Source organism: Lepisma saccharinum, chromosome 1 (genome assembly GCF_977018435.1).
Source record: "Lepisma saccharinum chromosome 1, izLepSacc3.1, whole genome shotgun sequence".
Lineage (NCBI taxonomy): Eukaryota > Metazoa > Arthropoda > Insecta > Zygentoma > Lepismatidae > Lepisma > Lepisma saccharinum.
In genome coordinates, this window is record NC_139229.1 from 30,716,170 (window position 1) to 30,743,442 (window position 27,273).

Below are 27,273 nucleotides of genomic sequence, written 5' to 3' on the forward strand. Positions count from 1 at the left end.
TACAAACATTTTTCCAAATTACCAATTAAAATCATTTTCTGAATTGCAATTCTTAATATATTTTACAATATACATCCAGAGTATTTAATTCTTACTTTCATGATGCACTTTAAAATTTGCTCCATGAGATTCTTCCTATTTAAAATACAGTCAGTAGCCTATAATAATATAAATGTCGGATGGCATAAAAATATAAATTTTTGTCTAGTTTACATTTCATGACACATGAAAAAGCTTATAGTAACTATAACTGGACGGAACTCTTTCAAAAGTGAGAATAAATTACTAAAAAGGTATAGTTTCATTTTACTGCAAATCATATTTGGACGGATGATTTCTGTTTTAAAAAAATGTGCAATTTTCTTTTTAATCACCAGTAATCTGTTTTCCCTTATATACAGAGTTTGCACAAATTCACAAACCTTGATTTCAGTAAAAGAAATGTTTAAAAAAATGTAACCTATTTACATTACACACTCTGGCTGCCATCTAGTCAGTCATATAAAATATAATGTGAAGTTTTACAAATAATTTGTAAGAACCTTTAACTCAAAACATAAACAAAACTAGAATCCATTAATACCAGATTTAATAATACAACTATCTGTACGACTGGAAGAATTCAACCTTATTTTTAAATACATTGACTTAAAATAATATGCAAGAAACTGAAGTAAAGACAACTAGATAAATGAGTGATATTTTATAAATGTAATTTACTTAAAAACTTAACACACCGGACCTATTTCTAAGCTTCGTCTTTTTGATGCCCGGCATGTTTTCAGTTTATTATATATAAGTCAGCTTTATTACTTTCAGCCTAGTCAGCTTTATTACTTTCAGCCTATCTGTAGAATATAGGTGCAAATCTTTAAGAATTATTAATATTAAATAGCTGAATTTTGTACTAACATGAAGAACGACTACAATTAACAACTTGCTTATAAAAATAGCTGCATAGCTCCTTTAAAAAATCATACATGTTAGAGCATTTTACTGCATGATAATTCACATGCATGAACAAAGCTGCATTCAAACTCTCATCTGTACAAAACTGTAAGGTATGACCTAATTTCTGTAGCAAACCATCAACTTACCTCAATATCTACAATGATGAAACCTGAATTAAAAACAATGAAATTAATGCTACTATCCACAAAACACACTTTTTTCTCTGTTCATGCATCATCAGGCACACATGAAAGATGATTTTAGAACATGCATTTCATAAAAGATTTTTTCTGGATGGAATATGATGATGAATGATGAGATTCTGTTTTCTTTTAAGCAACCAAAAGCCTCCAAACAGTAACTGCCAAAATGATGCTAGCTGCTGTAAGTGTTATACTAGATTTGACTGATCCAGCTCCAAGCTATAAAGATAAAAAAACAATTTGTACAACATAAATGGTTAATTCATAATTGGGAAAAGAGAGACGCGGTAGTATAATAAATACGAAGAAATTAGTACTCACTCTATTCGTAAAACTGTTTTTTCTTCTTCGTTCTATAAATTTCAGCAAGTTCCAACGAGGATGGTGGCAGTGGCCATTGAAATTAATAGAACGAAGAAGAAAAACAGTTTTGCGGATAAAATGAGTACTAATTTCTCCGCATTTAATATGAATTGTTAACTTGAAACCCAATGCTTCCAATCAGAGTGAACGTTTGGTCATATGAAAATAATTTTTGAGTTAGGCTAGGAAAAGAGTATTTGTGGTTTCTGAGTCTTGGTTGTGCATTTTCTTCACTGTTTGATTGATAAAAAAAAAAAAAAAAGATTTGTGTTTGATGAAATACATGATGAGACAAACACACTGGAACAGATTTACATTCTCTGATTTTATATTTTCCTGCAATATACATTCATTCTTAACTGTCCCATCATAGCAAAATGTTATAAATTTTTTTCCTTGATTTTACATTTTCCCGCTTTATTCAATTTGTGAACACGGAATCCTTGTCATTGAAGCATTTTAACTGACTACCCCACTACAAATTTTGGCATCGAAACATGAGGCTTTCACAAAAAAATGCATTGAAATAGCATGTTCCTTCATCAATTTCATCTAATTATCATTTGTCTCCCATTGTTACGATCATCCAAAAGAGGCAGAATAGTGATGCAAAATAATAAAAATCCAGAACACAAAGTTTCTCACAGTTGATTGATTTGGTTTATTTTACTTCACTTTTCCGCCATTTTCGACTAATCGCAAAGATGGATGAGTGATATTGATGAAGGGACAATCACTAAGAACACCAATGCACAGGCTGGTACTCGAATCTGGGACTCTTGGCATTGTAACATGCTGTGCTAACCACTATTACATTGGAATTGGCATTTTTAAATTATATACCTATACAAGTTATTTTGAAACTTGTACATATTAAACCATCAACAAAATAAATTAATACACAAATAGAATAACAAAGAAAAGTATTTTTGAAATTTAGAATCTCATGTTGTCAAACTTCTAATTTCTTAAGATTTTAAATATTATTTTTTAAGTTCAAGGTTACTGAAAGCAATGGAGAACAAAGATCCCACGGATAAAACATGACTACACCTTTGCTTTTTTGTAAACTTTTGAACAGTCATCAAAGTTTTGGTCAAACATATTTAAGAAACAAATTTATCATTAATTCATATTTTACATGAAAGTGGTACTGGCAAATTTTTATACCATTAAAAAATACTTTTCCTTGGAATGAAGTCAAACCCATTTCCCAAGAAGTAAACTGATACAGTAGATGCATTTTGTTTGGATATTCAATAATTCTGAATATTACTCAACATTAAGCTTTAGTGAACAGAACACACTCCTACACGTTAGTCTTCACAGATGAAAAATTTTCTAGTGCATGCTTTTCAAACCTGCCGGGGTGAACAAAAAAAAATCAGGCAAAGAGAACTCATTGTCATACAGAGATTAAATCTTCTCTCTCTCCCCCGCCCCACAGAATAACAAGGCCTTCATCCGAAGTGAAATTTGTACATTGTACCTCCCAACATGAAAGTTAAAGGGAGAAGAAGAAAAAAATGAAATTTCACACAAAATTTGTGGCCAGCACAATAGACGAAAGTGAAGAAAAAATGTGTGTCGCAGTAGTACATTCCTACAATAATGCACAGCTGCATTGAAAATAGGCTGATAATACTTCTTGGGGGAAAAATAAGAAAAGTGTATAAGCAGCGTTGCCACCTTATGGAAAAATTGCCAGAAAATTGTTTAGTGTATAGAGAAGCACATCAAAAGACCACTCTTTGAGGACATGTAATACCCATCCCCAATTTTGAAAAAAAATATGAAAATACGCAAAATTTTAGAAAACTGTAATATTTAAGTATTGTTACAGTAGGCGGGGATTGCATCTACTTTATATTGCACTTGAGCTGGGAGTTTAACCCAAACCCACTGTAGGGAAAGTGTAGCTCAGAATATTAGGAGAAAAACCTGGAGGAGATTAACAGTATTTTTAACTGATGCTGAAAAAATCTATATCGCCCATCTTAAATTAAGTTTGTGCAAATATATTTTTTATTCGAATGTAAAAAATAACTTACAATCACATAATAGTTGCATCTATCTCCTTGACAACATTCAGCGCACTTCCAATCCTCATACCATATATGAGTGCAGAATGGCATGTACTTCTCCCTTGTGTTGTAACAAGTCTCTTTCTTTGCACAGCTCTTAGAAATGTAGTATTGCTTCTCTGCTCCTTGAGACCAATATGGTGTGCCTGAATTCAAGAATACATGTACATCAGCAAACTTTGTAAGAACTTTTTATATATAGCTATGTTCAAACCATGCAGATATCAAGAGTTAACTAGCACCTCTACAGATACAATTTATAAACCTTGCATTCTAGATACTAAACTTAGGAAGGTTAAAATTAAAACATGAAATGAAAAGACCCAAAATTCAAAGGACTTAAAGCAAAAAGATACTAGAACATTTAGCCTTTATCGATGGTTGATCTGAAAAACTTAGAAGGGCCCTAAAATAAAACAAATTATAGAACAGCACATACACCTGGGGAATCGATTGGAAATTAACTTTCATAATAAAAACTTATTCCAGGGATGCATTGAATGAATACAGGCCTATACAGTTTAAATTTCAGTTGTTAACACACAATATTCCATCCAAAGTAAAAGATCGCTGTGTGTACAGTAGTCTCATCAAATTCAAGGTGGGGGGGACCAAGACTAGATCAAGTTTCAAAAAACTTGGACCATATGGAAGAGGCAAAAGAAAAATCAATATTTTTTTTAAAAAAACTACAGTATGTGAAAAATGCGATTTACAGTATTATCATGAAGTGTGCTTACATTGCTCAGTACAGCAGTAACAATGATGTTAGAAAAAAATTGGGTAACACTTCCAATAAGTGTTGCAAACCATGCCGTGTTTTTGCAAGAAGATGACGTGTCTAGGATGCATCCTGAAGTTTTTTAACTATGTTTGCCTAACCTAACAGAACCTAACCTTACCGGAAATGGTTTGTGGGGCTAACGAGGTATTAGCATAATTTCCAATCTGGCCATGAAATTAGGTCTTTTTCGGTGAATAGGTTAAAACACTGCATAAACACTCCAAATCGACAAAACACTGCCACATAGCGTGATGAACCAGTGCGCTATCGCCATATTGCATGTTAGAGAACCGAGAAAAGGAACAACAGTAAGTACTCATATTTGTAAGAAATATACATTATTTTCGTTAGAAATATTATTACACCTAAAGAAATGTTCCGCAATGCAGAATTGTACGTTAGCAATGTAAAAAAGTGCAAAATAAATGATTTCTAGGTGTCTCCACTATACGGAAGTAGTACCAAAAATGGAAAAATTACTTTCCTAAATTATATATGCAAGTGACTGGGAAAATTCGACTTCAATGTTCAAAACTACTTTCTCTTGGCATTATCAACTTAATGTAATCTGCAGTGTATAACTTATTACATGCCATTTACAATTTTCAGTACTTTCACACCTAATACTTTCGTCTATAATCTCCGTCTTTCAATAAGACTATGTTTCATCTTTTTCTCGTCTATTTTAAAGTTTGTTTTTAAGTCCACTTCATGCACAAGTAGGCTAATTGAACCTACAGTTTAAAGTGGAATCTCCACCAGCTATTGACCCTGACACTCCTTCATTACAAGCTGATAGTGTTTCCATTATGCTCTTGTGGAGGCATCTATTTTATTCCCATGCTAGCACTGCTGCTTATAAAAAAGTGACACTACCTAAACAAAATGACTCACTCTCAAAATTCCTGCATATGTTATAAGATGTTACTTTTTAGTTATACTTACTTCCCCATCGAATTTCAGATAGGCACCAGTCTTCACCAGGTTCACATGTTGCTATGGTTTTTAAACATTTCTCTGAATTATCTTCTTGATTTGTACACACGTAACATTCCAGGCCATTTCCTGCAGAGAAAAAGCACATTTACAAGGAGAGAAAATAAATTTACAGTAACGGTTCCGATTGTTTTATGATTTCTCCTAGTACAAAGACTAATTATCTTAGAATTTTGGAAATCATTGTCACACGAAATTTGAACCTTCCTTAAAGTAATGAGCACTGTTTGGACTCGAAAAAAATATTTATGTTGAAAAAACAACTTGAACATTACCTTACGCACTTCTCATGGACAAGATATTCTTCGTCGACAACCGACAGTAAATATCGTAGAAGCGTGGGAATGAATGTAGAAGTAAATCGGAATCTTAGTAGAATGCATTTAGGAACTTTATGTTAACGCTAAGGGAACCAAACCTAACCACGAAATCATTTATTCAACAAAACCTAAGTAATAGCTAAAACTCTGCAGTATGTGTTAACAGACGTACATCGAAATCGAACCATGTAAAAATTGCATTCGTAGCATGATGAAATCGTAATAAAACAAAAGAAACTTGGGCCTGAAAAAATACAAACATAGTTAAAATCCGTTGAACCATTCACAATAGCCCCAAGAAACATTACGAAAGGTTGGGTTAGGCAAATATAGTTAAAAGAATTTTAACTATGTTTGCCTATCCTAACTAAACCTAACCTAACTAGTTACATGAATTTTAACTATGTTTGCCTAACCTAACCTTACATAATGTCTCTTGGGGTTATCCTCAATGGTTCAACGGATTTTAACTATGTTTGTATTTTTTCAGTTAAGAAGGTTGGAAACACTGCATACCCAATGAAAATCGACAAAACACAAGCACGACGCATGATGATCTATGAAGGTGTATGTGCCATTTTGTGTCTTACGGAAGCATAAAAACTAAAAGAAGTACTCGCAATGTGAAAAATTGAAATTACTTTGATCAAAAAAACGTGAATACACCTTAAAGAATGTTCCGCGAGGCAGATACGTAAGTACGAATGTTAAAAGTGATGAAACAAAGAAGTTACACGTGTTTGTGGATAGGAAACTTTTGCAACCATTGCAACAATGAGGATGGGTGGTTATATGATGAACCATTGACTCCCGGTGTCATAGCACACACATGCACAAAACAAAGGGTAAATGTCTTATATCGGAGACAGTTTTCTTCAAATTTGCAGGAAAAACTACTTACGGAAATGAGTATCTGTTGCATTTATCAAACTTCGTGGAGGTATTTTGTCACTATGGAATGCTGCACAACAGAAAATAAGCACGTTTGATGTAATAAAGTAGCCTTTTGTGCGAAGCGACAACATTATGCTGTTGTTTCCATTATGAACCTGCAGATGGCGCGAGTGTCGAAAGTCACACGGTCTTGCGAGAGGAAGAAGTGTATTAACAGTTTCATGCATCGGAGACGCATTTAAATCGGATATTTTGTCTTTCTCATGGTTTGTACTTACCAATTATGTATTGCGGAACATAGTGGAAGGTGCCAATATGCTTTTTGCACGAAAACAAACACTTTTTCTGCTAAAATAAACCATTTTCCTTAATGCTACGGAAAGCACGTCACGGTGCGATATCGCTTGCTTTGCGAATTGTAACGCTTCTTTTGTTTTCGAATATCAATGTTTCCAACTCTATTGTGCATGAAAGTTGTAAAAACCGGGGATCACGTCTGGAAATTGTACATTTCGATGAAACATTGTTCATTAGCCCCAAAAACCATTGACGTTAGCCCCAAAAACCATCCACGGGTAGCCCCAAAAACCATCCACGGGTAGCCCCAAAAACCATCCACGGGTAGCCCCACAAACCATTGACGTTAGCCCCAAAAACCATCCACGGGTAGCCCCACAAACCATTCGCACGAGGTTAGGTTAGGCCTGTTAGGTTAGGTTCCATTAGCACTCATTTCAACCCTAAATTCATCGAAAAACCATTTTCCTTTCTCAACAAAAAACTGCCCGTTTCTCGAAAAAAATCGCGCATTTGGAAACCCTGATTCCACTAGCGAGATCGCGTGACTTCCGACGCTAGAGCCATCTGCAGGTACATCTTGGAAACAACGGCATGATGTTGTCGATTTTCACAAAATGCGCAATATTATTACATGAAAAGTGATTATTTATTGTTCTGCTGCATTGTAGGATGAAGTTTTAGGAAGAATATATATCGACGGAGGTTATAAACCTTGGAGAAACTCATTTCCGTAAGTAGTTTCTTGTGTAAAATTGAAGAAATGTGTCTCCGATGCATGAAACTGTTACCAGAAGTGTTTCCAAACTTGCCTTTTTTACCAGAATTTTATTTTTTTAACTGTTTACCTAACCTAACCTTGCTGGAAATGGTTCGTGGGGCTAACGTGAATGGTTTTTGGAGCTATCCGTCAATGGTTTGTGATGACATAATGAACATGAAAGTAGGTATTTTTCGGTTAAGAAGGCTGCAACACTGCATGCCCACTCCAAATCGACAAAACACAAGTACGACGCGTCATGATCCACAGCTGTGCGCGAAATATTCTATGTTCCGCAACGGAAGAAAGGACCCAAAATAATTACTCGCAATGTGAAAAATCGAAGTTATTTTCGTGTACAAAGCATAATGACACCTTGAAATAGGTTCCGCAATACACAATTGGTAAGTACGAACCATTTGAAACTGAAAATATGTGTTAGAAAAGTGTCTCCGATATAACAGACATTTACCAAACAAAGAAAGCAAGTAATATGTGGTATGTAATACTGAGGTTTATTTCCACAAAATTTTAAAAAATCTACTTTACTCAACTTCCAATTCCTTGTAACGACCCTGCTTGGTCGCCATTTAATTATTATTAGACATTGCGTGGTTGCTATATTCTTTTTAATCGGATGAAAGCGTTAAGCGGAATGTCCCTGCGAGGCGTACGCTTTTAGTTTAAATGTATTCTGAAAACGTTAACGGTTCCACCTCTACGTTTACTAGCTTCACTCATTATTAGACCCTGCGTGGTCGCTATATTCTTTTTAATATCAATTATTGGCATTTACACTGTTCAACGTGTTGTTTAGAATAGCAGAGTCCTGCGAGGCTCATTATTAATTGTATTGTCTGAATGCACACAGTTTTAGTTTATATTGTCACGTGCATCTAGTGATTTTCCCACTAGTGTGTTCTCAATGTCAAAACTTTGATATTTCTCAGTACGAAGTTTGCAATATGTAAAAAAATGAGTTAGCAACGCGTACTTGTAGTTAAAATTTTCACCACCCATGCGCCACCGCGAGTATAAAACCCAGCGCAGCGAGGCCGGAGCTCAGTTGGCTCCCGGATGTCAACTGGCAAACATCCTGGGAAAAACCGGCCATCCAGCCAGAAGCCTAGCAGCCATCCCAGAAGGAAGGAAGGAGGAAGGAGGAAGAAAGAAGAAGAAGAGCCTAGCAGCAACCTAACTACCCGGTCTAGGTGCCAGGTTCTACCTGCCTGGCTTGTCTAGGAGCACCTAGACCTCCTTCCTAACCTGCCGCCCTTTTACAGGAGACACCGGTCGGCTTGCCGATTCCTAGCTAACGCCGGGGGTGTCGCGGCATCCTTAAATCCTTTACCCTGCGCCCGCTTGTCGGAGGTGCCGGCTGGCTTCGGCCAGTTCCTAGCTGTGGTTGGGGGTACCGCGCACATACTGCTTTCTCTTACAGGGGAGCCCGTGACGTCAGCAGAGAACAGAGCCCTAAATAAAATTAGGTCCCTATACTCCCCCTGGCGCCTCACTGCGAGGAATAAATTGAATGGTCCCTTCCCCCCTTTTGAATCCAGAAGTGGTGAATGCACGTGTATGGTAAATGTAAATGCACTTGAGTGATAAAGGTTAAAGACTAGTGTGCTAACAGACTTTCTTACGATAAGTTTATAATAAACATATATATATATATATAAAGCTGTTGTTCACGTTTTACCCAGCAAGCCCTGAGATATCTAGAATCTGTGTTCAACGACTGGTAAGAAGTTAGCATTTATGGGTAGACTTTTGCCATCCTCCTAATTGAAGTGTTTAGAGTGTGGTGATTTTGTGTAGGTGGGACGTTGCAAAAGAATTTGGCGCCATAACGTGGGGCCCGACAGAACTGTGCAATTAAGTGAAGTCAACCGAACCGTGCATTAAAAGGACTGTCCAGTGAAAGTGAAAGTGTGGACTGTATTAAACATGGATCAGGAATTTACTGGTATGAACCTGAGAAGTAGAGGGAGGAAGACCATGGATTCAGAGTCTGGATTTGGTTGCTGTGAAGAACTGGGAGAAGAGGCAGCATATTTCCAGTGTTGCCAGTCCCAGCGCCAAATTCACTGGAGCTGTGATGGAAAGGATGTGGCTACCTTCCCTGCTGTAGGAGTTAAATGCCAGACGTGTGAATCTGCTCCGCTGACCCAGGTAGCGGAGACCGCAATACAAGAACCAAGTCCGCTGACCAATCCTCCATCAGACCATGGGTTATTGGAATGGTTGATGAAAGATAGGGAAGATAGAAAGAAAGAGAGGCTTGAAGATGAAGAGCGCAGGGAGAAAGAGAAACAGGAAGAAGAGAAAGTGCGCAAAAGAGAAGCAGTTCAGGCTGAAAAGCTGAGAAAAAAGGAACTGTTAGAACTTAGATCCTTAATAGAGTTTCATGAAGAGAAAAGAGAGCTAGAAAAACGGGAAATTGAAGAGAAAAGGGAAAAGGACTTTGAAACTCTCCGAGCTTTAATTGAGAGTCAAGAGGGATTAAGAAAAAAAGAAAAAGAGGAAGAAGAAGAGAAGCGTAGGAATGAACTGCAAGCCCTCTTTGCACAGCAGAGGACTGACATAGAAGGTCTTAAGGCCGGAGTAGAAAGTATCCAAATTACTTCTCAGCAAGATATAGTAAAGGTTGAGGAAAGATTAAAGGAGGCTCTTCAGGAAAAACTAGAACCATTATCTCAGTGGCGCGGACAAGTAGAGATTACAGTGGAGTCCATTGAGAAAGCTGTCCAAAACTTGGGTGACAAGACCGAATCCATCGAGAAAGTTGTGCAGGAACAGAAGGAAGTGATGGAGTCAATGACCTTAACTCTGCGGAAGGACGTAGAGCAGGCAGCTGAAGAGAAGGTGAATTCTCTTAGGGTTGAGACAAGGAAGCTTGAAGTGTCTCTGCGAAGAGAAATACAAGATCAGACAGGAACATTTGTTCAGAGGGTAAGCGAACTTCAAGATCAGTTCCAAAGATTGAATGTTCAGCCAGAACACACTCCAGATGTTCATTCTAGCCCTTTTACTCCGGATAGAGATCTGAATCCGGATGCTACTCCTTATGAGCCGCCCAGGGTAGCTAAGAAACCTCTATTCGCTGCCAACAGAATGAAGGCTGATGGAAGAAAGAGGCCTCGATACGATGATACTTCAGATGGATCGCCACCTAGAAGGAGGCCAGATTTTAAGATGCCTAGAATGGCGGATATCGCCCACATTCCTAAATTTAAAGGCGACATTGAAGCTCAGTCAGTTGAAAAATATCTTCGGGAGCTCAACGTCAGCTTTGAACTTATGCAGGTACCCGAACATTATAGGCTAGAGTTGCTTCCTAGAGTTTTCACTGATAAAGCTGAACACTGGCTGGCAGGAAATATTGATAGTTTCGTGAATTATGCTGACTTTTGCGCCAGGTTCAAAGAAGAATTCGCTTCTGAGAAGGCTAGACAACGGCAGCTAACAGCTGTGAGGAACAGGAGATATTCCAGACTTGTCCACGAAAGTATGGAGAGCTTTGCCTGGAGCGTTTATGCGGCCTATAGAAACCTGAGTGATAACTTTAATGAGGGAGAAGTACTTAATTTGATCATCGGACAACTTCCTTATAGCATGCGAAACCTTTGTTTAGCACATGCGCCTACAACGGTAGATGACCTAACTCATTTCCTGAAGGATTTTGAAATCTATGATGAGCCAGATGCATGGAGGAACAAAGATGAAAAGAAGGGAAAAGAACAGAATCCCTCAAGGAACTATAAAGTCCGGAACATAGAAACGAGGTCAGAAGGTAATTGTCAGCGCCCTCAACGTTTCACTAATGAAAGAGGAGGCAGGCGTGATTTTAGAAGAAATTCTTTCCGACCTTACCAAAACCAAAGACGTAGATCTCCTGACCCAAGAAGGATCCGTGAGGGTAGAAGTAGCCCTAGTTCCCCGAGACGACGATTTACGGCTGAGCAGAATGAGATTCGCGGACCTCCATCTCCTAGACAAAACATTACATCGGAGCAGGAGGAGGCCGTAGAAACAGCGCGGGAGTTTCATCAAAATCGAAGGTCCCAGTCTAGCCAGACAAACTAGGACCTTGTCTAAATGCTTCGTTCCTGTTTAGGCAAGGGACTTCGAAGGAGCGGCCCAAATTAATAAATAAAGATGTCCAAGAGTTACTAGTAAATTTCCAGCTAACAGAAACTGAAGAGACCATTTTACAAAAGGAATTGAAGTCTGCAAGGGAATCCAAAATCAGATACAGATCTCCAGTAGTGCAAGCTAAATTAATGGACTTTACAGTGACCTGTGTGATTGATACTGGAAGTGAATGCTCGATCCTTAATTATTCAATCTGGACTAAGTTAGTTGATAAGATACCAGGCATACAGATCCAGAAAGTTCCAGAGGTGCGATTGGTAGATTTCTCTGGAAGTCATAAGAAGCGTGTCATCGGAAGTAGACGTGTGGGACTGGAGATCGGAATTGTGAAATATATTGTTATAGATCTTCTTTTAGTCAAGAAATTCATCGAGCAGCACGATGTAGAGATGCGATTCAGAAGAAGCTCAGTGAAGTTATTTTTCGGGAGAACTCCTGATCATGAGGAAGGGAATCCTCTGAATATTGAAGCAGTGCGGTACATCCACATGGCCCAGGAAGAGGATGCTGAGATGTATAAATCCGCGGACCTACGACGGAAAGTAGTGTCAGTAGATATTTTGACTGGTTCCCAAACACAGGAGTCGAGAAGTGTGCTGGACTGTACTCTGAAGAGAATCCCTGAGAAGCTCGTGCCAGTGAAGGAAGATAAGTGTGAGATGTTGCAGTGTACCGAAACTGTTCTTTACACGCCGTATTCTGTGCCACTTTTCCTGATGGAAGTTCTGGAGAATGAACTATATCTGTGGAAGACTTGGAACATTATCCGACCATCACGGTATCTATTTGTGAGTGTATTGGTTATCAGCTGGCTAGTTACTTTGTTCTACATTCTGTGTCAGATATTACAATGTATTGTTCTTGGGTCATTAATCCATGTATTCATGCCTAACGAAGCCTTCATCATTACAACTGGTCTTTCAACGAAGCAGACCGCAAATCTCCAACTGGAATCAAAAGCTGTTTCTAGCCAAGTCCAACGAGCGCACTAGAAATATCAAACGAAAATTTAAGACTAAAGGCCATGCGCTCGAGCTGCACGAAGACGACTTGGTTCTTGTTCGAAATCATAAGCTTAGTTCGAGGAAGAATAGAACGATAGCTAAGCTCTTCGAAGTGTATATTGGACCTTATTTAGCCACTGATCTTCGGAACAACACAGCAATGTTAGTTCACCCCAGGACCAGGCAACCCGTCGACCGAGTCAACTTCGACAACCTTCGCCTCTACAGGTGTTCATCGCAGCGAAGAAGAGAAGTGGTAGGGGAAGAAGATGACCTAGTGACTAATGTGTAGGAGAAACAGACTCTTATTACTGTCATTTTCTTTTCTATTGAATTTGAAATCAATGTTTCATGAAAATTTTTCATAAATTGTAAGATTTAAATTTCATCAAAATTTTCGCCCGAGGAAGGGGCATATGTAACGACCCTGCTTGGTCGCCATTTAATTATTATTAGACATTGCGTGGTTGCTATATTCTTTTTAATCGGATGAAAGCGTTAAGCGGAATGTCCCTGCGAGGCGTACGCTTTTAGTTTAAATGTATTCTGAAAACGTTAATGGTTCCACCTCTACGTTTACTAGCTTCACTCATTATTAGACCCTGCGTGGTCGCTATATTCTTTTTAATATCAATTATTGGCATTTACACTCTTCAACGTGTTGTTTAGAATAGCAGAGTCCTGCGAGGCTCATTATTAATTGTATTGTCTGAATGCACACAGTTTTAGTTTATATTGTCACGTGCATCTAGTGATTTTCCCACTAGTGTGTTCTCAATGTCAAAACTTTGATATTTCTCAGTACGAAGTTTGCAATATGTAAAAAAATGAGTTAGCAACGCGTACTTGTAGTTAAAATTTTCACCACCCATGCGCCACCGCGAGTATAAAACCCAGCGCAGCGAGGCCGGAGCTCACCTCAGTCCTCTTGGACCTGGCGTGGATACCTCACGGTGCCCGTGGATACCTCACGGTGCCCAACGAAGCGCCAGTTTCGACAGCAGAGCATCGCGCCGAGCTGCAGCCACTCCGGCGTGATGGTGAAGCCAACGAATCAGGATGCCTCCTCCACTTCACGAAGAACCAATAGCAGCGCTTCAAAAGGATCCAATAGCAGCTACTCCGCAGAATTTCGGGGACCCAATCAGAGACGACCAGTGACCGGCTTCGGTGATTCGTCTATGCTCGTAGCCAATCAGGAGACTCCTTCCGGGGATTGGTCGGAACAAGCTGTTATGGAAGACCAATCGGAGCAGTGTCCCGGCCGCCAACCGCTTGTTCTTTCAGACAGTTCGTCTGCAACATCAGAATCACTGTCGTCGAGAGAGAAGATTAAATCTATTTCCACTGGGGCCAGCAGAAAGCATCCAGGCTCAAAAAGGGGTAAAACTAAACAAAGAAAGATTGATAAACCAGAAGATATCAATATTTCTTCTCCTCGAACCACTCATCAGGAGTTTCTGCGACCCAAAAATCCAGTAATCGATGCGCAAGGTTTTCAACAGACACCTCACCGGAAGGCAAGCGATCCGCAGATATTAGCACAAAATGTACCACACTTGATAGAAACTTCAAATATATTTGAAAGCCTCCCACAAGAAGACAATAAAGAAGAAGAAGATGAAAATGATATGCAAATAGATGGGGCAGTGGGGGGTGCAACTGGCCCACAGGAACCAGCTGATAAAAATCCAACGGTTAATCGCCGCTGTCCATTAATCTACGTCTATGATCAACCTTCGCCACATAATTTTGTTAGTACTATCTCGCAGCAGCTGAAAATCAATCCAAAAATCCGGATTACTCGAGATAGTATCAGATTTCATCTCTACTCCAAACCAGAATTCGATCGCTTACGTGCTCTCTTGGAATTCAAGCAAATACATCATGCAATTGCCCCGGAGAGGACGAACGACAAAGTTAAAGTCGTTCTTCGTCTTCTCCCAATTGACCTGGATCCCAAGGAGATATGTGCGGCATTGCACGCTGAAGGATTCGAAGCCTTATCCGTCCAACAACTGACACAACGAGCCTCCTCATCTATAGGAAGAAAGAAGATTCCGCTCTTCTTAGTGACGTTACTGAAATCTCCAGAAGTCTCTAACATTTATCAATTAGAAGCAATTGGACGTTACAGCGTACAAGTGGACCCATACCAGCCATCACTGATCTTACAATGCTTCCGTTGCCAGAGGCTGGGGCATACCCAGAGCTGTTGTAAAACAACGCCTCGCTGCGTGAAATGTGCGAGAGCACATTTGGCAGCAGAATGTCCCTTGACAGACGACCAACCGCCGACGTGTGTCAACTGCGGGGGTGCCCACCCCGCGAACTATCGGGGTTGTAGCACTTTCACATCGAGCCAAAATTATGCAGCTTCTGTCGCTCGACCACGTAAACTTCCTCCTGGAACAGCATCATTGCCAGATACCAGACCTAACGACAACCCAGCATCTTCGGCAGGACCATCCAGCGGATCGCAAGAAGTACCATCGACAGCAAGGCAGGCACCATCTCGACCCACAGCTGCATCTCAACCCATATCTTATGCGCAATATGCGGATCCGCAGAGACGGCAGCGAAGAAGATCTTACGTCCCTTCACCAACATCTACCGGAGAGGGTATCATAGCACTCATAGACCTGGCCAAACATTGGAATTTTACCAAAATTTGGCGCCACTTATCAAGAGGACTTCAACAGATCTCACAGGCGACGACTGGTATGGCAGTAATTAGCACCATCATACAAATTTTGCTAGAAATGCAGTCAGATGGCTGCTTCTAGGAAACGTAATTTATTGCGACAAATGAATGTGCTATTTTATAATGCAAATGGCATTAAACAGCAAACACCTGAACTGTACCAGCTGTTAACAGATAAACGGATAGATATAGCTCTCATTAACGAAACACACCTGAAACCAAACATTCAATGGAACGTACCGATGTACCGCATAATCCGAGAAGATAGAATAGGCCGACAAAAGGGAGGACTACTAATCCTTGTACGAAAAGGCATGAATGTCGCACAAATTGCACTTCCTCTGTTGCATTCAATCGAAGCAATTGGCATTCGACTGCATGCTGCAGACAAAGAACTTATTATAGTAGCAGCATACAGATCTCCCGGCTCTGCTCTGCAAGAACAGGACATCTATACACTACATTCTTTAGGACCCCATGTAGTGGTGGCAGGGGATCTCAATGCAAAGCATCCCACGTGGAATTCCAGGGTGTCTAATACAGCGGGAAATTTACTATACCGAACACTTCCAACTACTGCATTTGTGATATCGGCCCCGAAGGACCCAACCTTTTATCCAACGGGTCGAGGACTTCCTGATGTATTAGATGTCCTGCTATGTAAGGGAGTGGGGACGAGCATTGCGCCCTACGTTGAAGACTCGCTAATTTCGGACCACCTACCTGTCTTCACAGCTTTAGCACAAGGGGTCTACTGCTATCGCTTTCAACTACCAAATGCATATATCACACAGTGGGAGCAATTCCAACGTCGCATCCACCAAAAACTAAATCTCCATCTAAGCATGACAACCCCGGGGGACATTGATAATGCTGTCCTACATTTTACCACCGAAGTATCACAAGCATACCGACACTCTACCACTGTTCAGACGCCAGATAGGGGCAGGATTATTTCTTCTCCTATCCTTACAATTTTCTTACACCTAACTCGCTGGGCGCGCAGAAGATGGAAAAGAACGAGATCACTGCACCATAGATATGAATGGAAGTTCATTGCCAATCAATTACATAAATATTTGGAACGCGACAGAATAGCTCAATGGGATGCAAGATTACAAAACCTTACTGAACAGGATCCATCCTTTTGGCAACTAGCAAGGAAATTGAACGCCAGAGACACAGGCACCCTCTCTGCACTTACTGGAAATAACCGTACAGTATTGGATCCAAGGGAAAAAGCGGAACTTCTTGCAAGACACTTCACTAAAAACTTCCAACTAAATGATGACTTAACAGACCTAACAACGGAGCACGTAGTGTCACAAAGATACCAACAACTACAACAGCTTCCGCCTCAATTAGATGCTCCTCATATTTCACCTCGAGAAATAAGTAATATAGTGAAAACTCTAAAATCTACTTCCGCTCCCGGTTTGGATGGAATTCCCACGTCTGCATTACAGAAACTGACACGAAAAGGTTTTGTGTTCCTGGCCAAATTATTTACGGCAATACTGAAACTCAGCTATTTTCCTCCTATATGGAAGTTGGCCAAAGTGGTTGCTATACCAAAACCTGGTAAAAGTCCCAGAGAGGTCGAAAATTACAGGCCCATTAGTCTGTTATCGCATGTAAGCAAACTTTTAGAACGCGTACTGCGTAACAGATTGACTAAAATTGTTGATGACAACCATCTTTTCCCAGACCATCAGTTTGGTTTTCGCATGGGCCACGGGACTACCCAGCAACTGTTGAGGGTAATTGATTATGCTGCCTCGCATATAAATCGAAGACATAGAGCATTGGGACTTTTTATAGATGTCCAAAAAGCCTTTGATCGCGTTTGGCACCAAGGGCTCCTCTACAAGTTGGACAACCTACCAATACTGATCTGCTATAAAAAGCTCCTTCTCAGGTATTTAACAGACAGAAAATTCCAGGTGACAGTCCAGGGAACTAAATCCGATGCCTATACTATTGGTGCAGGAGTTCCGCAAGGTTCGGCATTATCACCTCTGCTGTATGCACTTTATACAGCCGATCTTCCGGATATGAAAGATGGCTTAATAGCCACATACGCAGACGATACGGCCTTTTTTGTGCATGGGAAGAAAGTATCTACCTGTGTAAATCGAATAAAAAAGTACTTACCATTGTTGGAAAAATGGGCCAGTAAGTGGAAAATCAAATTGAATCCAACAAAGTGCAATACTATGGTACTGGGATATGGTGGTTCCCAAGTACGTCTTCAGCTATTCGGTACGGATATACCGGCTGCGAAAACTATCCGATATCTAGGGGTCTTCATAGACTCCCTTCTTACCTTTGGCCCACATATTGATACCGTGTGCACAAGAGCACGGAAGAGAATAGGATACCTAACCCCTCTGCTTCGCTCACCGGTGTTAGCTATAAACTCTAGACTACATCTGTACCTAATGATGGTCAGACCTATTCTAACATATGCAGGAGCAGTATGGCTGCAGGCGGCCAATACTCACCTGGTTAAACTCCAACGACTCCAAAATCGTGTGCTTCGAGCTATTGGATGCTATCCGAGACTAACATCAATAGTGCAACTACATGAGGATTTGGGAATACCATATATCCGTGAGGTATTGGAACACCATAGGACCAAGACTTGGGAAAAATTGGCCACCCACACAAATCCCCTTATTAAAAATATAGGGACAATTAAATCTAAATATAATAAAATAGCGCTTCCACGTCCACAATAGATATTCTGTTGGCTTCTCAGAACCAATGTGGTAATTAAGTTACCACTTTTATGTTGTAATGTTTTGTATTGTAATTGATTATGTATGTATTGGGTTTTTGGGAACAAAAGCATTGTCCTCTTTAGCGACAGATGCAAAGAGTTGTAAATGTCGATTGTAACCTATTAAAATTGTAAATAAAAATGAAGTTCGACACCTGTGAATGAATTCTAACACAAGATGCAGGCCCTATTACTGCTGATGCCCTGACCGACATAGGTCAAAAAAAAAAAAAAAAGAGCCGGAGCTCAGTTGGCTCCCGGATGTCAACTGGCAAACATCCTGGGAAAAACCGGCCATCCAGCCAGAAGCCTAGCAGCCATCCCAGAAGGAAGGAAGGAGGAAGAAAGAAGAAGAAGAGCCTAGCAGCAACCTAACTACCCGGTCTAGGTGCCAGGTTCTACCTGCCTGGCTTGTCTAGGAGCACCTAGACCTCCTTCCTAACCTGCCGCCCTTTTACAGGAGACACCGGTCGGCTTGCCGATTCCTAGCTAACGCCGGGGGTGTCGCGGCATCCTTAAATCCTTTACCCTGCGCCCGCTTGTCGGAGGTGCCGGCTGGCTTCGGCCAGTTCCTAGCTGTGGTTGGGGGTACCGCGCACATACTGCTTTCTCTTACAGGGGAGCCCGTGACGTCAGCAGAGAACAGAGCCCTAAATAAAATTAGGTCCCTATACTCCCCCTGGCGCCTCACTGCGAGGAATAAATTGAATGGTCCCTTCCCCCCTTTTGAATCCAGAAGTGGTGAATGCACGTGTATGGTAAATGTAAATGCACTTGAGTGATAAAGGTTAAAGACTAGTGTGCTAACAGACTTTCTTACGATAAGTTTATAATAAACATATATATATATATATAAAGCTGTTGTTCACGTTTTACCCAGCAAGCCCTGAGATATCTAGAATCTGTGTTCAACGACTGGTAAGAAGTTAGCATTTATGGGTAGACTTTTGCCATCCTCCTAATTGAAGTGTTTAGAGTGTGGTGATTTTGTGTAGGTGGGACGTTGCATCCTGGAGGCTAATCTAGGCGCTATGCATATGCCTGTTCTGTGTCATATGAATTATACATGCTATGATCATGCTTACTGTCTTGCAAAATAATTATCTTGTTCAACTCACTTCCCAATTTCAATTGTTGTCTGGATAATGGACTTGTGTTGCTTTTACATGGTTTAACTACCATTTGAGTGTTAACACGCTTCCGTGTTTTAGTGGTTACTTGCTGCGTGTCTTCTAGAGAACGCTCTTCTAACAAAAAGCCTTGGCGTAAAGAGTTGGAGCATGTACACACACTTTCTAATACGTAAGTGTGAGAACAGAACACGTTTTAATGTAAAGTACAAGTATTTTCAATTGGGCGTTCAAAACCAAATATCTATTCCATGCAGGTTAGAGAGATGCATAATTACTGTAGGCTATTTATAAGTATGTGAAAGAACTACACTAGGAAATTTTGCTCGAACCAAAGACCTTGATTGTCGGTCACCTGAGTGCGAAATTATTCAATAGAACAACGAAATATTTAAGTAGAAAAGTATTGTTTACACGAACACGAATACAAATTAGAAGACTAACCAGATATTCACTTGCTAGCTTGGAACGCTAATTCTTCTAATGAAGGTTTGAGTAATTTTAAAACCTTTTCACTTACCTAACGTTATGAAGCTGATTATTAATGCGACAATTACAGTAACGTACACGTTCATTTTAATATTACTTTACATCAATAACGACTCGTTACCACCACACCCAAGTTGAAAATTCAGTTCATTTTCTCATATTAGCTCTTGCACAGGCACAGACTGTTGCCTGAATCATCGCGACTTCGGATCATAATCTGTGTTCCTGTTCTCTGTTCGGGATTATGCATAAAGTGGTTAATTCTCGATATTTTCTGCCTTAATTGTTTGAAACTACTAGCAGATTATCATGTTTTACTCCAGAAATGCAAAAAACAATCAGTTCAGAATGAAATTAAGTGTAGAGTTATATGCATACAGTCAGGAACTTCTCTTGTCCCGAAAATCTTCCGAACAAAAATGTTTCGGCCTGTACCCCCCTAAATTTTAAAATATTTGTTGTTGTTTTATCTTATTTTTTATTTTATTGTAATTTCTCGGAAAATCACTTTGTTTAAATGGTAGAGCAGCCACAAGCTGAACCAGAATTTCTAAACTACTTTCATAGACAGCACATTAAAAATAAATAACTATTTCTAATCTGTGGCCATATTGTGAGGTAGCCATCTAAATCTTTCCTTATTCTTTGCCATCTGATTTTCTTTTGTTTTACGATTCTGCATTTTGGGTAAAAGATATATGTTTCGTCATCAATTTTGTATAACAAAACACAGGAATATAAAACAAGCAGAGAATATTAAAAAAAATCTTCATTTCTCCCAACATGGAGGGTGTGTTGTGGAAATGGACAAATTATTGGAGCGGTAAGAACAATGATCCAATTTTTTTTATAGACTAAATTATCACGAATGTTGGTGGATTGTATGATAAAAAAATATTTTGACACGTAAAGAACAATTTGTTATGATAGAAACCAGAATGGGATTACTGGTCTTGAAATCAACTAGATGTTTTATAAGATATGCAATATGTTCGTACTGAACAAGTTTAAGTAAAGGAACTTTCCCAATATAGACGATTGTGGAAAATAAACTTACGTAAGGCATAGAAAATAAATTATATAATTTACTAATATCACGTAAGTAGTAATAAAAATAATCTGAATTTCTACTTGTCTCCTGTATTATTGAAAAATAGGATACCTATGCCACTGCTTCCACCTTCTTCAGCTTGGTATGCTACTGGCAAATATTTACTGTGTTGAACTCTTAGAGACCACAACTGACGAGATGAAAAAATGTATTTTACAGTTCCGTATATCGGAGACACATTTATTCATTTTTACAGAAGAAACTACTTACTGAAATGAGTTTCTCTAAGGTTTCCAACGTTCGTGGAGGTATTTTCTTTCATCGTGTAATCTATTTGACAGGGAAATCATGTATTTTTTAAGAGAAATATCTCACCGACGCACAAGTGTCGTTGCTTTCACTACGTGAACCGGATGCTGCATACGTTTGATGACGTAACCCCCTGTCAGTGTTTCCAACCCATTTTTTTTAACTATGCTTGCCTAACCTAACATTATCGGACATGGTTCGTGGGGCTATCCATCAGCTACCCGTGTATAATGTACAATTTGGGTATGAATGAAGAATATAGACAATGTCTCTAACTAACTAACTAACTCTCTAGCCTTCTTAAACCCGAAGGTTCATGGCTGCAACAACGCAGGCCTTCCATCTGTCCCTATCTTGAGCAAGATCTATATACTCTTTTCCATCTCTACCGATTTCCTTTAGGTCCATCTCAATGTTGTCCCTCTATCTTCGTCTTGGCCTTCCTATAGGTCTCTTACCATCAGTACATTAATATTTGGTATACTAACTAAATTTGGCCTTCTAATCACGAATCTGTTGTTAAAATGATGCGGACGCGTGTAAAAATTCTTGGGTAGCCCCACGAACTATGCACGGGTAGCCCCACAAACCATTGACGGATAGCCCCACGAACCATTTCCAGCAAGGTTAGGTTAGGCAAGCATAGTTAAAATTTTGTTTGAAAACCAATGCAAAAAAGATTATTTTTTTAAAAAAAAAATCAACTTACATCAGCTTTTTTCACGTTTTCCAGACGTGTCCGCGGCATTTTAACAACAGACTCGTGATTAGAAGGCCAAATTTAGTTAGTATAAGAAATATTAACGAAATTAGAGACATTCGCTCCACAATTTGCACACGTGACGAACACGATAGTAGGTTTTTTTTTTGTGAAGAAGGTTGAAAGCACTGCATAACCACAACGGTAGTCAGGCTGTAGCCGCCATATTCTGTGTTACGGAAGCGAAGAAAGTAATAACAAAAATTACTCTCTATGTGAATTTGTTTTGTTTTTGTCTAAAATGCATAATGGCACCTTGAACTATGTTAGGCAATACACAATTGGTAAGTACGAACCATGCGAAACACAAAATATCAGATTTTAATGTGTCTCTGATAACTCTTACCGAAAAAATACTGTACAAATGTGTGTTTTGCCCTACACATATCTCGAAAGGTTAGAGTCATCCATACATTTGTAATTTGCTCCAGCATACATTAGTAATTTTCTCCAAAGGTACAAATAATTTGTTAATTGCATTGTAATCTAATTTCAGCTTTATTAATTGATTGCTTTTTGGTTTAAGTCTACTTTCTTGCACACATAAGCTAAATGGGACTGGACCTACAGTTTAACTCTTCGTGGGTTGCGCAAGAAAAAAACATCGATGGTGCCAGGGACCATGTTCTTAAAATATGTTCAATTAAAGATCTAAAACTTCAAACCTGCAATTATTGTGATTAAATCTGTGTTTGCAAACTCTTGAGGACCCAAGTTCCTTTTGTTTTATTGCGATTTCATCATTATACGAATGCAATTTTTACATTGTTTGATTTACGTCTGTTAACACATACTGCGGAGTTGTAGCAATTACTTAAGATTTTGTTAAATATATGCTTTCGTGTTTAGGTTAGGCAAGTCAGGATTGGTTCTGTTAGCATTAGAATAAAGTCCCTAAATGCTTTCTACTAGGGTTCCAATTTGTACATTCATTCCCACGCTTCTACAATACTTACTGTCGCTTGTGAACGGAGAATACCTTGTCCATGGGAAGCGCACATGCTTGTGTAAGTTAATTGGAAATTTTTTCAACATAAATAATACAAGGAAGGTCACAAACTCAGCTAGACAGAGGAAGGATATTGACAGAACAATGATTGATTAATGGCAACGTTAAAACCACACACCAGGAACTAGAAACCATGCGTGACCAACGAAGGGTTAAAGTTCCATCTGCCAAGCTCAGCTCTTCATGCACATCCTATATAATGTGAATTCGGTAAATTTATAAATGCGCATACTGAAGATATGCAATTCATAGCTACTACATCTTTCTTGTAGAATCATTTTTCTGTTCTATGTGAGTAGGTTGAGCAAGTTTTGTTGCAGTACCATTTCCCCAGTGTAGCCTGTATTTGATTACAATATATGTTAGTTAAAGCAAAGAAATCATATCATTCCTCTGCCAAAATGCATATATTATTGTGCTGGACAAATTAGATTGTATTACCTTAGTATTTCTTCAGGTTCCTGGATTTCTTTCTACAACTAATACTGTTTCAACTATAATATAATATATATAATACTGCCCCCTAAAAAAAAAATATTGAGCAGCTAAAAACATTTCCAATCACGACTTCTTCAACATACTTTGCAGCACAAATGTGTGCACAATTACTGCTTCCCATGACTTAAAAATAACAACTTCACATTGACAAACTTCGAACATTGATTCATTCTCATTTCCCAATTTCCAAATGCTTTCCCCATTTTCCTATAGGCATTACAACTTCCAATATGCAGAAGTCTGACTGTAATCTGACTCGCTATGAGAATAATTTAATTAGTTTTAATTTTGAGAAGACTGATTTGGCCTTCTTTTATTTATACATCTTAGTGTGTGTCAGTCTGCATATAAAGTAGGTAATTATTACAATAAATTGTAGCCATTTAAATAAATGTAATTTATTGATTGTCAGTTATGGATATATTCACTCTTGCTAATCTCAGTGGAAAGTGTCAAATGGCTACTTAGTTTACTGTCATTTTGGATACTGACTGCTGCTGCCATCTACATCATATGTGAAGCAGAAATTATGATTTGAAGAGTATCTCACATAAGCATCCATAAATGCTCTCTTTGTTGGGTTAGAACCTGTACACCACAAGGTAGAAGAGAACAGACTAAGTATAAAGTATAAGCATAGTGTTAGATTAGGCAGGTCAGGTTTAGGGCTCTTACCATTAATAAAACATCCCACAATGTCTTTGTTATAAGGTTAAATGGGTTAAGTGGTTCCAACACGTGATCGTGTTATATTTGCACTAGTGGACGAAACCCCCTACGAGCCTCACAGGAAAATGTGCTTGATTGAGATGTCCATAAACTAATGACTTATTGCCTCAAAGTGCAGATTCATGTGTAAGCTACTTTTCAAATCACAATTTCTCCAGTTAATAATACTTGTGAAGCTTTTAACTGTGCTGATTAGTTCTCTAAGCTTCAAACTTTCTTCTCCAATTATTTCCAGTATTCTAAAGTTCTTCCTAATACTCCTGTAAAACTTGCAAAAAATCATTAAACATTCGGAATCAATACCTATTAAATATTTGTTTTGCAGGATGGCAGACACGGTGGTTTGTGTTGGATAACTGTGTACTTTCTTATTACAAATCCCAGGAGGAAGTGAATCAAGGTTGCAAAGGATCGATAAAAGTGTCTGCCTGTGAAATTATAGGTAAGATTATTCATTTGTATACAGGGTTATTCAAAAAAAAAATTCACACTTTGAAATGATTGTAACTTCTGGTGTTATTAAGATGTGCTAATGTGTTTATGTATGTATGAAAAGACTAACTTAAAAAGTTTGGCCAAATCCAGATAAAATTTGATCCGAATATCGGATAATGTTCTACTTGGATTTCAAATATCCAGATATTGGATGTTCAGATTATCCAATTATCTGGATATTCAGATAATCTGAATTATCCAGATGTCCAATATCTGGATTGTCCTAAATGTCCAGATATCCAAGTGTGTGCATTATCCTGACTTTTTTTTTGTGGGCTACTTACATGTTCTATTTGTCATGTTCGTGTTTCACTGTGCAGATTTTCTACAAATTCTTCATCAAATCTGTACTATCTGGATATTTGGATTATCGAGATATCCAAAATTTCTGGATATGAAGTTATCCGTTGCATCCAAAATGGATATTGGATAATTTGAAGTATGGACAGTGGCGAAGCGTAGAGTTGCCAGCAGCGTACACAAAAGTGTGATATTAGTTGATTGCATCTGTAAAAAGGGGGGGGGGGTATGTCATGGAGAGTAATTCAATGTCTTTCTAAACCATCTCATTACTTACCAGTGGCGTGACATAAGTTTTTGAAAACTGTTACCGGCCATCACTAAGAGAAATATGTCTGTTAGACATTATCATCTCCTGCCCACCAGATGCTGTTGATCTAGATTATTGTTCATTTCATTATTTTTTTTACAACCCTCTGAGTGATTTATCCACACACCCCTAAAAAGAATTACCAATCATGAGACATCGCGAAACCCAACAAATAGTAGTTGAGCTTTGTTGTTAATTCTTCACCAATTTTTCCTAAATGTATCTATTTATTTTGCAATTGAGGTGAAAAGGGTAAGAAGAAGAACCCCACAGTTCACAGGTCAGTATGATGATTGTGCCGTGGGCAGATGACATGCCTAACCAGTCTCAGTTTAGCATAACGTAAGAAATGGTTGTGGTTAAATGCAGCCTTGGCATTGAAGATACATGCATTTCTGACACCTGTATGTGCAAGTAAACATAGTCTATATTATGGTTATTTTCATCTCATTTGTTCTGCTCTAGATAAATGTAATCGTGACAATGAGGATGTATGGGGTAAGGATTAAAGAGAACCAAGAAACACTGCCATGACCTGGATCACAATGAGGACTCGAACCCAGGACTCCTGGCTTCCTAGCATGTTATGATGACCTCTACGGGGTAGAAGCTTTCAAAACAAAGGGGCATTAGATAACCGCTCTCACTCATTCAGTGTGAATACATAACATTACATTGTGGTTCGTTCTGGGACACCTTTATGTCATAACAGAGGATCCTTGTTTGGGACCATTCTATCATTGCAACATGGCAGGTTATTATATAATATATTAACAGGTTATAATACATGTTGCTTGAGAGAAATAATAATTTTTAGGCACAACTTAGCTCTTTTCTGCCAATCCGATGTAACAACACTGGCCTGTTCTGCCAGACCTGAAGGATAACATGGGCCAAGCAAATAACCCCATTGCATTGTTTGTCCCAATGTATGCATTGTATTTTCAATGCCCTCTCCTCTTGTTAACTCTTCACGGTAAAGGAAATGGCCTCCATTTTCATTTGTGTCAGTTGCATAAAAAAAGTCTGCTTGCAATATCTACTCGACGGCAGTGTTAATGCATTAAACAACGTTATTTTTTTCCAAATGCTCTGTTACTTGCAAGGAAAATTTAATAATAGAGTTGAAAACATTTTAGGAATAAAATATCACATCACTAAAGTGTTATAAGAAACAAACATGAAAGAACAAAAGTGGGTCCTACTTACCGATGATTACATCTTGCTGTATATAAGATCCATCCGTCTGTTGTTGTTCTCTGCGAACACATCAATAACCCTTTCCCGGAAGGATGGGTCGAAGGAAAGGTTTCCCTCTAGTTTCTTCTCTATCGCTAGGGATGTCAGAGAAGTAAGCCTGACTTTGGTCATTGTATTTCGCAGAAATGTTTTAATTCTTTTCATGCTGCGTTCACTCGATGCTGTGGTGACAGGTATGCATATAGACACAATTGCAAAAGATGCAGTGTTTCTGGATAAACTTTATGGAGATCTTTGGATGTAATGCAGTATATCTGAAGGTGCAAGGTGTTTTTCTGGAATTGCGTATATCACTATTAATTCCCTGCTGAGCAACTCTTTGTTGAAAAAAGGGTAGTGCTAATGTAACTATGAATACTTGTCCAACGGAAATTTTACTTTGAAGCCAGGAAATTGTGTGTGATTAATCAACTCAACAAATTCTAATGATGACAGATCTCAAAACGTGTTTCCATTTGACCTACAATGACATCCAAAATTTCATATGCCAAAACTTTCAAAGTATTTTTTTCTCATTTTGTGAAATTTAGTTGACCCAATTTAGCACATTCATCGAAACCTTCATTAACGGTCTTCTCGGAGTGCATTTCTTTCAAGGCAGAGATGGTTAGTGTATTTTAGAGCATGACATCGGCA

At 38.8% G+C, this 27,273-nt stretch overlaps 2 protein-coding genes across 3 annotated transcripts in view; one reads left to right on the forward strand and one right to left on the reverse strand.

Annotated features, from left to right (window-relative positions):
• Positions 1–207: 207 nt before the first annotated feature.
• On the reverse strand, positions 208–20,079 carry cold (coiled). The gene is made up of 4 exons (XM_083130395.1): positions 19,948–20,079; positions 5,331–5,450; positions 3,569–3,747; positions 208–1,373 (listed from the first exon to the last, which is right to left on the reverse strand). The coding sequence occupies exons 1-4, from the start codon at positions 20,000–20,002 to the stop codon at positions 1,284–1,286; spliced, it is 444 nt and encodes a 147-aa protein (XP_082986521.1). The 5' UTR covers positions 20,003–20,079; the 3' UTR covers positions 208–1,283.
• A 530-nt stretch (positions 20,080–20,609) lies between these two features.
• Positions 20,610–27,273, forward strand: part of LOC145994298 (pleckstrin homology domain-containing family A member 8-like) — a 48,494-nt gene continuing 41,830 nt past the window's right edge. For both annotated transcript variants that reach the window (XM_083130412.1, XM_083130405.1), the window contains exons 1-2: positions 20,610–20,739; positions 24,598–24,714. In XM_083130412.1, coding sequence (XP_082986538.1) covers positions 20,700–20,739; positions 24,598–24,714 — 157 coding nt within the window. In that variant the 5' untranslated portion in view covers positions 20,610–20,699. The remainder of the gene's footprint in view (positions 20,740–24,597; positions 24,715–27,273) is intronic.